Source organism: Haemaphysalis longicornis, unplaced genomic scaffold (assembly GCF_048455015.1).
Source record: "Haemaphysalis longicornis isolate Haplotype H1 unplaced genomic scaffold, Haemaphysalis longicornis Haplotype H1 scaffold_8, whole genome shotgun sequence".
In the NCBI taxonomy this organism is placed as follows: domain Eukaryota; kingdom Metazoa; phylum Arthropoda; class Arachnida; order Ixodida; family Ixodidae; genus Haemaphysalis; species Haemaphysalis longicornis.
This window is the reverse complement of record NW_027526445.1, coordinates 132,054,998-132,069,901: the sequence shown is the minus strand read 5'-3', so window position 1 is coordinate 132,069,901 and position 14,904 is coordinate 132,054,998. Positions and strand designations below refer to the sequence as shown.

At 45.6% G+C, this 14,904-nt stretch overlaps 2 protein-coding genes across 2 annotated transcripts in view; both read right to left on the bottom strand.

Annotated features, from left to right (window-relative positions):
• Window positions 1-14,904, bottom strand: part of LOC144149390 (endoribonuclease Dicer-S-like) — a 438,166-nt gene that overhangs the window by 270,965 nt on the left and 152,297 nt on the right. The gene's annotated exons all lie outside the window — the stretch shown is intronic.
• The window catches only part of Coq6 (ubiquinone biosynthesis protein COQ6, mitochondrial), a 36,153-nt gene that overhangs the window by 2,347 nt on the left and 18,902 nt on the right, over window positions 1-14,904 (bottom strand). The window contains exons 7-13 of the mRNA XM_077681981.1: window positions 14,228-14,290; window positions 11,009-11,116; window positions 10,087-10,165; window positions 6,868-6,991; window positions 4,097-4,212; window positions 2,997-3,163; window positions 71-131 (exon numbers count right to left, since the gene is read on the bottom strand). Of these exons, the coding sequence (XP_077538107.1) occupies window positions 102-131; window positions 2,997-3,163; window positions 4,097-4,212; window positions 6,868-6,991; window positions 10,087-10,165; window positions 11,009-11,116; window positions 14,228-14,290 (687 nt within the window). The 3' untranslated portion in view covers window positions 71-101. The remainder of the gene's footprint in view (window positions 1-70; window positions 132-2,996; window positions 3,164-4,096; window positions 4,213-6,867; window positions 6,992-10,086; window positions 10,166-11,008; window positions 11,117-14,227; window positions 14,291-14,904) is intronic.

Here is a 14,904-nt window from a genome sequence, read left to right as displayed (position 1 = left end):
ATTGATATTCGATTCGAAAGCTACTACTATTCGGCATTCGGCACACCCCTAAAAGAAAAGAAACGCTCACCCGTACACAGTCCTTATGTTGGCAGTCTCGGTCAGTATGAGGCCCTGTCTACTATCATGTCCTGAAAGAGAGGACAAAACCAGTGATTTCATTTTGATAAAATGGAAACGCAGATCAAAGGGGCTTACACACTGTAGTTGAACCAAATTTTTAAAGCAATGCACAAGATTGGCAGGCCACAAACAAATGGGAAACAAATCTGCCGAGCTTAGTTGGTCTTCAACTACTGATGCATTGAGGATCCTTTGAGGATTAGTGGAAAGCGGACAGGTGACACTATAGTGAATTGTCAGATGTTGTCATAACAACTCTTCCTCCCTGAAAAATATTGCCCGCATTTTGTTTTGTGCACAATATACAGTACACAAACAACCAAACAACCATCAGATGCTTGCGCGGCCTATACCTCTTTCCCCTGAACGTCGCACAAAAATAAGTCACGGCATGTAGTGTGGACATTTCAGACATGTTTGAACTTAATGATGGTTAGAGTGGAACCTATTGCTGTAACACTTTATAAAGAATGTCAACAGAAAATAACTGCTTAGAAAATATCAAGGTCGTGTAAACAAGCAAGAAGCAAACTGTTAAAATATTGCACCATGATCGCCTGTGATGTGCATGTTAACCTTTGCTACATTCTACAAGGCACTGTTTCGTGACTCCCTGTGGTTTTTGTTAGCACCCATTGCACTTCCGAGTTGGCCTGCGATGAGACTGTTCACATTAACGAATAAAGTGAACTGAAATGAATCAAAAGTTCAACAAAAATTAGTCCTTGTTTGGGATTCAAACCCAGGAACACTGCCTATCTAGGGCAGTTGCTGAACCAACTGAGCAAACCATGAGGCTGGCCACCTGTAGTGCTACAGCAAATTGATCAACAACCTGAAGTGAGAAAAGTGTTTGTTGACCAGTTTAGGAGATACACGCCATGTGAAGTACGTTTCTGTGAATAAAATTTCAGGCATATTACCAAATTTTCACTTCACACGAAGGTTCAAGTGTGAGTGAAGATGAACTAGCCCAAACTCAGGCGAAATACTGATTTGTTCAACATCACAGTGTCTATAAGGCTAGGCAACTGCATTCTCGGTAAGAAATGACTTACCAGTGCAAAAGTATTGTGTGCTGCTTGCACGTACAGCCAAGTACAAGAGTTTAAGGACAACAATGCTATGCCTAGTGCCTGCAGCACTACGTATAGCAGGACGAAAGCCAAAAAGGGTGGTTTTCTTTTGCCTATACCACCATGGCAACTATGGTGCACGCGTGAGTGATCCTTCACGTTCCAAATGCACAAATTCAACATCAGCATGTACGGCGCAGAGTTTTCATGAAGGAGTGCCATTCTCTGGGTATCTGCATGATTGTGCCCTGCGCTGTACATCGCAGTTCCAGCTACAGCCCATTTGGAGCCAGTGATAATATCCAAAACGTGCCATGTCACAGTGATTGCAATTTTTAAACGGAATGCAACAGGGATGTGCAAATGCTTGAAACTTTCTAACAATGAAGCCAATACACTCTAACCACACTACAATAAACTCCACTTCAACTGAATTTCCCCTACAGTCAAAGATTTCCAATTCCCCATCAGTTGCACATACGAGGTAATGCACAAAGGTTCCCTCACCAAGGAACAGGTTTACACATCTTAAGGCCCACTCAACCAACACCACTTGTAAGGCCAAATTTAGAGCATGAGCATGCTATGAAGAGGATTAAACATAAAACACATAGCTCGTCATGGATGAAGCTACTTTTGAAAAAGAAAAGCACACTGACCACCAGAATTCACTTTCTGGCACCGCACGGAGCGGCGACAAGCTCGACGAGAAGTGCAACAGGCCACGTGGCCAGCAAGAGCGGTTACAGTGAAATGAAGCAAAAAGAGTGATGACAGGTTTAATGTGCTCCACATGGTAAGCAGAGACCAGTCTCCCCTCTCTCCTTTTCTTGTTTTGAGGAATCAAAGTGCCGCGCGGATAAACGAGGGATAATACCACGTAACGAGACCCGCACGAAAATACATGTTTGCCCACAAACGCGTATAGTATGCCTGTCCCCTCCAATCTCACTTGTTCATATCCCTAGTATGGTTATGCAGCGCTTCTACTCCTCATGACAGTTCAATAAAACTTATCTTCTATGTGTGTTAGTATAATATAAAGCTATCACAATTACAAAAAAAAAATAAAGCCGTTCCAATCAGCGTGAAAGCTGTCGGAAGTGCAGAGCGGTGATTCGCCATAACGGGCTGTGGCACCGTTATCAGCTCACTGCTACCACCCATCACGCTCTTCGCCACCCTGTCTCACTCCTCTCCTGATGAGTTCAACGGAGGTTTGTACAATGCATTTCAAATTTCCCGCCTTCGCAGTGCTTGCGCGCCCCCCTGCCTGGAACTACGCCAGCGGCAGTTGTTCTTTTTGTGCTTACTTTTCCTTCCGCACGTGCCGGTGTTGCACCGCCGCTTTTTTTCGCTTACTTTTGTAAAAACCAACCCAACGAGTGTTCCTAACTAAATGAACGTGGCCACTGTTGGTTAATTGCGTATATTTTGCCTCAAATGTACCTGCAGTTTTCTTTGCATTAAACAACGCGGAGATGCATGACAAGAGCCAGAGGTTCACGAGTTTTGAACGCTTATGACTATATAAACTGCTTGGCTTTCGAAACCTCTGGGTTACGCTGTGACGACAGCCGCTATGACGGAACGCCGTGTGGCTCTACTTGGGTCCAACGAGAGAGCTACGATGACAAGGCAAGCCCCTAAAGTGTTGTGCACTTAAAAAGAACTAGCACAACAGTGAGCCGTTGCGAATGGCCAGTCATGTAAACACGACCCACCCAGCACTAAGCACACACACCCTTACTGTTGATGACCAAAAATGTAAAGCGGTGCAGTGCATTGCAAGGGTACCTTGAGTCCAACCCAGGAGTCCATGAGCTGCAGGCCTATGCTGCGGGCCGCCACGACGGGCAGCACGTTGAAGCGGTACAGCGCCACCAGTGCCTCAATGGCCAGCAGGAAAGGGACCGTGTGCCGCTGCCGCTCGGTCTCATACCGGAGCAGCCGGTCAAAGCCCACTGCGCACAAGCGGGTGCACACACAGACCCATTCAAGGCACTGTGCCAATGCTCATGTAACGCCTCGTCGTGTACTCAGAAGGTTGTGACGCGTGGTTATCATATACGAGAGGAGGTTTCGCAGCTGCAGACAGTGTTGGGATTTCCTTAAAACGCAGTTTCTAGGGGGGAAAAAAATTGAATGATCCGTTATCACACATTACGACGACTTAAGGGCGAGAGCCATTCTGTGTTGTCATGACAATTATTTTGATGTTTTCCTCTGTGAATGATGTCGTTCGTTATGATTGTTGGTTGGACAGTTGCTGTGACTTTTTTTTTAGTACTGTGCTTATGTTCAGAGATATTCACATATTTGCATTTCAAAGTCACATTTATTTTTTCCTCCATTTTTTTAAACCAAATTACTCAGACAGGCACCTGACGCCGCACCTTTCCCGCAGCGAGGGAGAGCTCTCCTCCGTGTGCACCTATTTTATGCCTGCACCGTCACCTGCCATGGCGCCCGCATCAGGCTGATTCGTGTTCCATTCTGGCACTACGCCGGGTCAGCAGTGTGGTCAGAGCACGTGGCTGCTAACCCAGGTTCAGATCCCACATGAACCTAATTTATTTTCACTTTACATCAGCGGCCATTTCGGTACCAATCGTGTTGAAGCTGCCGCCGCCAACAGTCACTTATCGCGCACGACGAGACACCTAAGGCTTTCTTTCGCCTTAAATTAAGCATTGAAGGACAACCACAGAGCAACGAAGTTCGGCGTTGACCGACGCTACGAGTGACTGAAGTTATTGGCTGACCGTAACTAATTGGTTGGAATTATGCTGCACAATGCTCCGATTTCTGACTTGGAAAGTTGCTTGTGGGGTCAGACTTCTTGCCTTTGTCCAAGTGACCGAACAAATGAACTGCAAGCGAAGCGGGCCGCTCACCTATGGGGTTGCCGTCATAGACGGACTCGATGAGCAGTTGTGCCAGACCCTGGGCGTCGCCAAAGCCCAGGTTGGCGCCCTGGCCCGCCATGGGGTGCACTCTGTGGGCTGCATCACTGCACAGATGTGCCTACATTAGTTGTCACAACCAGGTCACAGATAATTAAAGACAAGAAAAAATTCAGCGCCCTTCCACACTGTGAGAGACAACCAGCAAAGTTGGGTTCAGTGCAAGGAGTGCATGAAACAAAACACCTTTGTTCGTAATTCGAGATTAAGCATACCTCCTAGATAATTAGCTGAGTGAAACTTGAAAGGACTCAAGTTTCACTCTAGTGGGCAAGCATGCGACTGCCCAATTCCGTCTCCCTCTTATAGAAGGCAATGTATTGAGAGCAGACGAGAATTCCACAATATCTAATGCCTCACCACAACCTACACAACTATGACAAGTAGATGAAACTCGGCATGATGCTACAGTCGTCTAAGCAGCTCATTACCATAATTTGTTTTGGGATAGTTTCGATGAAATAAGACTAACAGCCACTTTATGTAGCCATACTCCCTTTGTGGGCGCCCATGTACTGACAGCAGACAGGAATTCTGTAACATTTACCACTTTACTGTGAACTAATTAGGATAAGTAAAATGAAGCTTGGCGTAATGACAAGGTCATCTTAGCGGCCAATTTCAGTACGAGTTTTTCCAAGATGCCTAGGTTAAATTAGGTGCATACGGAGCATTCGTGAGAAACTGGAGACAAAAGTTTTTTTTGTGCTGACGCGACGCATAGACGGACAGGCATCGGCCACCACCAGAGGGCAGCCATATACAGCTTCGCTTTAAAAAAACAAAATAAAAACAGAAACACTTGCAACGGTTCCCTCTTTTTAGCACTACCACTGTTGCTCAAATCATTTTTGATGAGTTCACATCCTATGCATCTGCATCCCAAATGACATCTTTCATTGCGCTCTGCGTTGAAACGGCGTGTAATTAATAAACGAACAAATGAACCATCCTCGACTATTCACCTCCCTCCAGATTTTGCCAGAACCCATAGGCTAAGTTCCTGGAAAAGTGGACTCACCAATGGAGTGCACGGTGACAGTTCAAACAATGACAATTTTTTAGTGCGCAGCCCTTAAGTGCCAGCTACTGTGATTAGACGGCCCCATTGTCCCTCGTAACCGAGTGAACGAAGGGGACACAGAAGACAGAAGGAAAACAGAGGAGGAAAGTGTGGCAAAAGTGTGAGGAGGAGGGCAGCATGCCGAGGCAGCACAAAATGCTCCCCGGGGGCAATGTGATGCGAGATAATCGAGACATTGAAGAGGCCACCGAAGATGAGCGCGCAGGAAAGCGGAGGATGAATGGCAAAAGTGTGAGGGGGAGGGTAGTACGCCAACACCACGCCACAGAACCCCGGCACGCGCTGCATGCTGCACGTACATGGTCCTTTGGCATCCTCCTCGTTGCGTGGCTCATGTGAACCACGTAACATTTGCACGGGAAGTTCAAACATGATTTACAACAACATGCTCGGCGGTGGCAACGTCCTGCAAGGTAACGGCAGAGTAGCGTGTGCTGCCTGTGCGTTCGCTGATGACGCGATCATTTCCTGAGACGCAGCAGCTATGCACCGTGACTGAGAAGACTGCAGTTTGTGCTGCGCACAAATTTCACATTAGGAAGTACTATAGTATTCCACAGCCTTTTGTTTTTCCTCCTCTCTCTCTTTCCCCACATTTACCCCTCTCAGAAATGTTCATCCTGCATCCTGGTATTAAGCAATGGGTGCATTATTTGGTCAAACTCCAGACTTCATTTATTGCATGCAGTAGCTCTCAACTATACATGTCCCGCCCGCCCGTTCACCTGCAAGAGCGGCGTGGTTGCAGACCCACAGCGGGGGCAGAGCACAAGAAGGTCGACAACCTGGTCTTGCGCTTAAAAACATCACTTGTACATAGTCAGTCGCTTGTAATGTATCCCGCTTTCCTTGAATTTTTCTCTCATAGTTTTGCGGTGTGACAAAAAGCAACCTCTGTAGCCTGTCACAGGCTCAAATGTTTACAAGTTTCGACTTCGCTGCAAAGCACGTGTGTTTGCATCAATGCCATCATTTTAAGCAAAGAACAATACTATTTAGGAGGGGGAGTAATTTTAAAGCTCATTCAGTGCTCTGTGGCTACCTATGTGAAATTGGTCAGTCGTAGACCCTCACTTTAAAGCCACTACAGTGGACTAAATGCATTGTTGGGCTGTTTGGCATCCAAATTGCTCTGAAGTGCCACCAAACCTAATTAGAACCTGAGTTTCGTTGGAAAGTTTGCAGTAAAAGCCAGGCAACTGCAGAGATTCAATGATGAGGCATTTGCCCAACTAGAGTAAGGCGTCGGGACCAAGAGATCCCATAAAAAAAAAATGATAAACAGGAAACAAGATGACAGTGGTGTTGTTGATAGTAAGGAGCGATGTTGATGATGATGACAACGCATTAGTAGGGACACATTTTTGCTTGAACCACGGCATCCACTGTGCACTAGTACGACAAAATATACATGACATTCCTAGACAACACATAAACACATAGCAACGATGTAAAATCCGTACAGTACCATAGTGCAAAATGTAGGTGGCATATGAATTTATGCAAAAAGCCTGTGTTCTGAAGCCCATAATTTCAAATTCCTGTGCACAGAAATACTATCCCAGACTGCAGGGACACATAGACTGGAATTCAGAGATCACCATGAAAGTAGACTCACCCAATCAGGGCTACCCGGGGTAGCACATAATGGGCAGCGTAGCTTAGGCCGAGGGGGAAGGTCGCTCGGCTCCCAGGGATCAGGGACAGGATGTGCATGGGGGCGTCGCTGCTGGGAGGGGGCGCTGCGTGTTCCAGTAAAGAATCACATTATAAGTTCATTCACTGTTCCAGTTGGTACATTTGGTTCTGCACATTAGACGTGGGGTGTGATTTGTGTACGCCCGTAGTTACAAATATGGTACCAGAACACGATAAGGATGAAAAAATACAAGGTGCTGACCCTCAGCTCACTACTCCGGCTACAACCGCATATGTAAGTAAATCCTCACCTACAGGGATTCATTATCATATCTACCCCATGCCGAAGCTGCAAGAACAAACCAAGTACATAACCCCCGGCCGAGCAAAAAGAAATGACATAGAAGGGGAGGAAAAAAACAAAGGCTCTTGCACATAAGAATGCCCTGTGCTAAACCATCGGCGATGGCATCCTGTTGCTAAGGATCAAAGATGGCTTGTTGAACTGTCAATCTTTTCTCACAGCATATGTGTGAGCTGTGACAGATTTTATCACAGCCACCTCTATCGCAATCACCACCCGCTTTTGGAAATTCCCTTCTCACTACCTTCACTGCTACTGCTGGATATGACAGACGTACACGATAAAAATAACAATGGCATGCCAGCGTATTTGGCACGTATTGCTGAAGGATGTGTGGCAGGAGTTTTTAATGGCTATATGCAGTCAGTCGCCATGTTGCAAATGGCCTCAAATCCACCTTGCACACAGTTGTGAAATCAGCTCATAATTTCAATTTTGGGACGAAAATTGTTTGTTAGGGCTCATAAATGGAAAATCCTGCTTCATGATAGTAAGGTGCTCCATTATTTCCTTATAGGCTGTCTTGTTTTAATGAGTCAGCTATAATGCCGACCACTCTGTTTAGATTTGCATCAATTAAAATACAATCATTTTGAAGAAGCCTTTCCACAAACATATAGGATGTCCTTGAGGGAAAGCTTAGGCACTGGTGCTGACTAAAGAGTGTCTGCTGAAGTTAATGGACGTGGATGCAATGCAAGCTGCATGCAAGCAGAATCGCACTAGCGGAACACCACAGACGCGGTGATATGAGCACTGTGGTCACCCAAGATTGTGTTGCATTTTTAGATGCAAAGCATCTCTTGCTCTCGGCTTCGTCGTCCATCGTCTGTCCATCCACCGGCCCAGGAAGACACGGGCAACACTGCCGCTCTGACAGTAATAATCCCAGAAATCGGCTGAAAATGTCAAGCAGTGCCTGGTTGCAAAGCTACTTTATGATTTTAGGCAGTTTTATTGCCTTTGCGCAAGTTTTCCTAAGTACTCTGGTAGTTCTACTTACCCCAGGACCATTCCCAAACAGTTTACAACAGCTTCGGATTCGTTTCTGCATCGCGAAATTCATATTTAGCGCAACTACGCAGTTACCCAACTTCAAGGCTAACTGCCATGGCGCCTGAAGCGTCCGCGACTGATCCTCGAACAAAGCACGCCGCTCCTCATTTCCCCCCACCCTAACCCGATTTCTGCGATAAGAACTTCAGATGCAAGTCAAAAGGTCACACCCAGTCGCCAGATATCTGTTCCGCCGAGGACAGCGCTTCAAACCGGCCTTACACTGCCGGCTGTTCGCCTTCCAGTTTCGTTTTCATGCGAGGGTATATCCGGGTGTCTAATGTTGCTGCTTAGTTGAACTGTCTATTCGGACGGAGTCTCTGATAAGTTTTTGTACTGTTTCATTTGAAAAATGTTAGGTGGCGCTGCAATAGAGGAGGCTCGTTGTGCTGATCTTTTTTAGCGCGCGACTGCTACTCGGCCAAAGATCGCAGGGGACGATTCTAGCTCATCGTACCTCATTTTTGCGAGCAAGGCTACAATTGCGAGTAAGAAGATGATAATACAGCTCAGCTTTATGTTTTGAGAGATAACTGACCGTGAACGACAACAAACATCAGCCACGGCGTTCCGTTTTCAACTTCATGCATGTTTTTTTCTGCATCGCGTGCTTGTCCCAAATATTGTGCTCGCTGTAAAGGCAAAGTCAGCCATTGACAAGATGTTTTTACGTTATGTGGAGGCAAATTGGTGCCTCTGATAACGTCAAACCGCCAGATTTATTCCAAGGAACCACCCAAAATTGCACAGTTTGAATTAGAGGTTGGGCTTCACCGCATGACACGAGCACCGTGCGTGCTAACATTTTTTTTTTATATCTGAAAAACTGTTCCGAGCAAGTCGACATTTTTTTTAGGGTGTGTTTTTGAAATGTTTCCCTGCAAAATGTATATTCTAATTTTTTTCTACTACCGGTGGTTTGATATACACAACTCCTTTTTTATCATTTTTTTCGACAACTTGACAAAACTTTTGATTTTGATCTTTTTTTTCACAACTATGATATATGAAAACCTTTAAAAAACTGGTGTTATTGGAAAGGCCGTTAAATAATCTGCATTTTGTGCTCCTGCAATTAGTGCCTAAATAATTTTTTTGCAGAAAAAAAAATGTTTTCTTGGACCCCCCAAAATTGGTCAATTTTCTGCGGTAGCGAAAGAGTTAAAGGGTAAGACACCACAGGGCGTTCAGCAAGCCGAGCATGCGCAGTGGGGGTGTGGACGGCGCAACGACGACAAGGGAGGGGCATAGCCCCGTCGCACCTAATAAAATTACACCATCTTCCCGTAGGGGAACCCTGAGTAGTATGCGAAACAGCCATGGGCTCAACGAAATTTCCCATTTCGTAGCTCCGGTAAGTGAAAAGTGTGCTAGTTACCATGGAAACCAAACTGCAAATATAACGGTAGCTACGTACCTCAACCTAACGGAAACGACGAACTGAAAAGTAATGGGCCCCTGATTCGACCCCATGGCTGCTTTGCATACTACTCAGGGTTCCCCTACGGGAAGATGGTGTAATTTTTTATTCTTAGCCACACCACAATTTTCCTGTTCAGGTAGTGACAGATACGAGAAATGCCGCAGGCAGCTTTTGCTCTAAAACGCAGCCTCTGACGGAAAAAAGCATACCCAAAGTAAGTGCAGCCAGAGAAAAAGAAAGTGCAGAGATACTGACAGTTGTACGAGGGAACAGCTAGGCTGTGGGAGTTTTAAAAGAACAACACTTAAAAAGCGCTATCTTTTTCCACAGGTCGTTTGTCCAAACGTGCTACTCACCAGCACCTAGCCTCTGAAGCACAGATGCCACCGTCGAAAGTGCTGAGTCCACCAGGGGCGTGTGTCTCGGTTCACCCCACTGCGAGCACATCAAAGAATATAGGAAGTAAATAAAGTACATTCTACAGTGTAGCCCATTTATAACATAACCGCTTATAGCGCAGGATCGAATATAATGCGGGTTTTTGTGACCACTGGTTTGCCTCCCATAGAACTCAATGCATAAGCATACCGCTTAATAGGAACAACTTGCCGCGCGGGCGGACGGGGATGGGGGTCGCTATCTTCCGAGGTGCGTCAAGCAAGGACAGTTGTGGTTATCACGTACGCGTGAACTGAAGGGTGCCTATTGTGTGTCGAAGTTAGAGGGGAGCAAGGGGTGCGTACTGCGTTAGATGGCAGATTTCATCCTTGCTTTTTTTTCTTTTGCTACCGTAAAATGATGCCCCAGCTGCGTCGGTCCATCAGCAGACACGCCAGAAAACCGCACTATAAACGGTATTGTGCTTCGGCCAACCGCATTTTAAAGGCAACCAGTCGTGACCAAAAAGCAACTGCTAAACCACAAGGAAATAAGAACTTGCTCTGACTGTCTTTGGAAAACATTCCAAGCTGTAGCTGGTACATCCTTGTAAAGCTTTCCAAAAAAAAGGGAAAGAAAGCCAAGTTGGACAGAAAAAAGTTCCTAACATAATAACGAAAGCAGTATTGCATGTACATCCACCCTATTATAAATGCCAATTACTTTTGCACGAAATGTAAATAGAAGTTGGTTCGTTTCTAGTTCTAACACTTCAATCTGAAATGCCTGGGCCCCAAGAGTTAGCATAACTCCCCAGCGGCAACTTTGTTCTTTATGCCAGCCTTATTGTGTCAGTAATGCCGCAAAGTGAAACATGGATAGAGGCAGCCAGCCACTCACCATGCTCTTGTTGAGGGCATCCACGAAGCTGTCTTCTGGTAACCGCATCAGCTTGTCGGCCAAGTCCGATCGCGCCGTCCAGACAAGAGACGAGTGCTCTGAATCCAGCTGCAGATAAAGATCCACAATTCCAGCAGTGACGACAAACCCGGTAAAATGTTTTCTGATGACTACATCTCATCTGGTTGATTGCTAATCGTGAAAGTCCACTGACATAAGGCCACCTAACTGTGATTTGTACCCAGTGCAGGGCCACCACAACTGTGCATGTATAGACCACGGCAACGTTACGGACTCAATAATGTGCAAGCAGAAAGGCCTGGCTGCTTTTCATGGTAGGTACGGCACTGAACTCACAGGGACCAACAAGGCCTGCATTCCTAGACTCATCCGAGTTGTTAAAATCATACAAGACCTTCCTTGGCAGGCTGCTTCATGTGAGCACCACTCAAACAACTTCTCATCACATTAAACAGGCTGTTGACTGCCATGAAAAATGTTAAAAAAAAAGAAAGCATTTGACAAAAATGACTGACCTCAAATCAGCAATACCTCAGCCAATTTTTCTCATTAAAACATCTCGCGACATATACTATCACCTACACTGCTCGCAGTGCCCTGCGCAGCACAACAGTAACCCGGGAAAAAATATTTTAGAAAAAGTTCTTTCGGGGAAATCTGTAAGGAGGGAGTACCGTATTTACTCGCATAATGATCGCACCCGAATAATGATCGCACCCCTGAAATTTGTTGTCAAAGCTCGATTTATTAAATTTCTCGCACAATGAACACACCCTGAACTTGCCACAGCAGTATGTGGTATGCGTGCCAAGTCTAGCTGATGATGATCGTGCTTACCTCTGTTTCCTTTTCTTTCAAAGAGGACATGGCTAGTTATTGCCGCAGACTTGCCAATATTAGCAATATCGGCAAGCATGTGTTCAGTATTGGTGAGGAAGAAACTCTCACTAAATGCACATAATGGGCTCACAAGACAAAGAGAACAATGCGTTCAGCCTGCTGCGTCCGCCCCCATGTCTCTTTTGATGTCCCACACTGCGACAGCGGCAGTCACTTATTGGTCGACCTGTTGTCACCTCGCAGCAAACTTGTTCTGGCGCGTTCCGTATTTGTGAAAACACTGCATTTTGCGTCACTTTGCAAAGCGGCTGGCGGCGGTGTGTGGAGTTTTCATTGTTTTTATTTACTATTTTTAATATGTACAAGAGACCTACCGTAAGAATTTTGACCTGCAACTTGCTTGCCTTTTCTGTGCTCAAAAGTTTTTCGTGAAAAATTTACCCCGGGTAATCAACATAGCCCTAAATTTGCATCAAATTAAAAAAAAAAAGTGCAATCATTATGCGAGTAAATACAATATACAACGAAAGGTGATGGGTGTGTTCACCCCCGCAGACATATGCAATGCACCTCTTCTAGGTTCACCTCTTTTGGTGGAAGGAATGATGATCCATTTTCCTCGAGAGGGAATAATAAGAGAGTGTGTTTGCAAACACAGCTGGACTAAGGCGAAGTGAAAACGCTGGGCGTATAAGCCCGTGGGATACGAACACGGCTGCGAAAAAGGCAGCAGCAACAGTGGTGGCAGTAAAAAATGCAGGAAGTGAGTGCACTGCCCTAGCAACGCATCTAGCTAACTGATCGAGCACAGGCCTGCATGGGAGAACGCCACACACAGCCCAGTGATAGCAAGAGCACAAACTCACGGCACAAGAAACACACCCCGAGTACTTTGGTAAGCATCTCTGCGATTCCCCACAGAATTAAGCCCAACCAACACACCAAATGCTTTCTGGATATGAGGAGGAGGATGAAGCAGGGGATGAAAAGCCTGTGTCGCTCTCACCAACCTCTTCAGTCGAATCAGTGCTTGTCATTGTTACCCACCATACAAGTATGTTTTGGAAGGACCATTAAGTGTGTTGGCGTTGTTTCAAAACATACTCCAGGTGAGTAAAATGATCTGCAGAGTAACAAAACAGAAATGAAGCTCTCTGTTGTGAGGACCTTGTCACCAGCACCTGTTACCAAATCAGTCTCATGCCATGCCAGTCTCATAACAATGCCTTGTTAACAAAAACAGTCACATTACTTTAGCACAGACATCGTGCAATAGAAGTCAGTAAAAAGAAAACAGGAAAGGCCTCAATGACAGCTCAAGTCCAAGTGGTATCAGTGCTTTCCAAGGTGAATTTCCTTCAAAGACCAATTACATAGAACATGGTTTCTCAAAGTGGGTTCCGTGGAACCTAGGGGTTCCGCAGCCCCTCCTCAGGGTTCCGCGAGCCACTGATAAATTTTCCCTGGTTCCGCAGTCGCAAAGTCTTATATGGTGAACTTGAGGTGCGATCGATCTAAGGAACCTCCAGTACTCACGCCCGAGTGTCAGTGAGCACATCTCGGCGCATAACAGAAACGCACGAGCTGCGCAATAAATCTCGCCAGGAGCTTGTAGCCAGCCAGACTCCGAAAACGGGCCACGTGGTTAAACTATTGCACTTGAATCTCGGCCTTATAGTACCCCCATGCGCATTTCTCCTGTTTGGAGATAGGTGCCGCGAGCGTACGCATTCGCGTAAAGTTGACGGAAAAAAAAACGATACCCTTCCTTGCTTTTGAATTTATTGCACGTTAATGTAGCATGAATGGAATGAAAACTGGCGGAAGAGGGGGGGGGGAGTTCCCTGGCACTTAACGGAACTTAGCATGGTTCCCTGGGACCAACATGCTTGAGAACCCATGACATAGAACATTGTCCTCACAGGTCTTCCTTTCTTTATCCACGTTGCTCCTGCCCTCATATCCAATTGCCTACAACCTTAAATTCCTTTTCGTGGCCACTTGGGTTCTTTTTTTTTTTTTTAGTATATAAGCACCAGTCTTAGGATAGGCTATTTGAAAAAGTGGTGTTTGGATTAGCACTATCCTTATGGCCCTAACACTGAAGGTTGTGAAGCCAGCGTTTTGAGAAACAAATTCAGAATTGTGTAGGAACAAGGAGCAGGTCACTCTAGCACAAGCGGAACAAAAGGCAAGACAAATGTGTCGTTGCACTCCAGCAAAGACACCTTTAATTTAAAAGGATCCCATAACACGACTGCGAAGGCAGCTGCTGTATAAGGAGGCCATGAAAAAGGTCTGCCAGTGTAACGAAGGAAGTGAAGACGGTTTTGACTATGAGGTAAACGTATCACTTACTGGTAGTAAAGCAACAACACCGTGTGGTAGGAACCGCTGCCAGGCTACTGTGTTGTCCGTGGGCTGCGTGCAGACAAACAGAACACCGGTTGTTATCAACAAAAGGCCAAAAGCTGAATAGAATGCTGTTGCATGAAGTTTGGACTCCACAGTTATGGCTAGAGGGCTGTTAGACAGCGCTTGTATTTTTTATAAGACTGAGCTTCCACAGTTCCGTACGTGCATTTCAATGAATAAAGTCTTCTTTAAGCAATACAAGAAACTGAAGTTAGATTCCCAATCCAGCACTTCTTTTTATAGTTTTGGACAATTCAATCATTGTTTTTGTTTGTTAGGTTAGTTCTTCAGTTTTTGGAAATTTCAGTGACAATTTTTCACTCTTATCTTAGGTTAGGGAAAGCAAAGTAGTGCAAGAAGCCCCTCACACAAGAGAGCATACCCAGAGGACACTTTAACAGAGTGCTGTTGGACATCACTGTGATACTACCATTAAAAAGATGTCAGGCCACTAAAGATGCACTGGCTGTTGAGAGGTGGGTAAGCTAAAGTTCACCCAGTATCTGCTGGGTGAGCTTTATATATTTTGTGTGCTAAACGGATACAAAAGACACAAAGGGAGCTGGTTTACAGCAACAGATAACTATGGGTAGTTAAAAAACATGCTGGCAGCCCATATA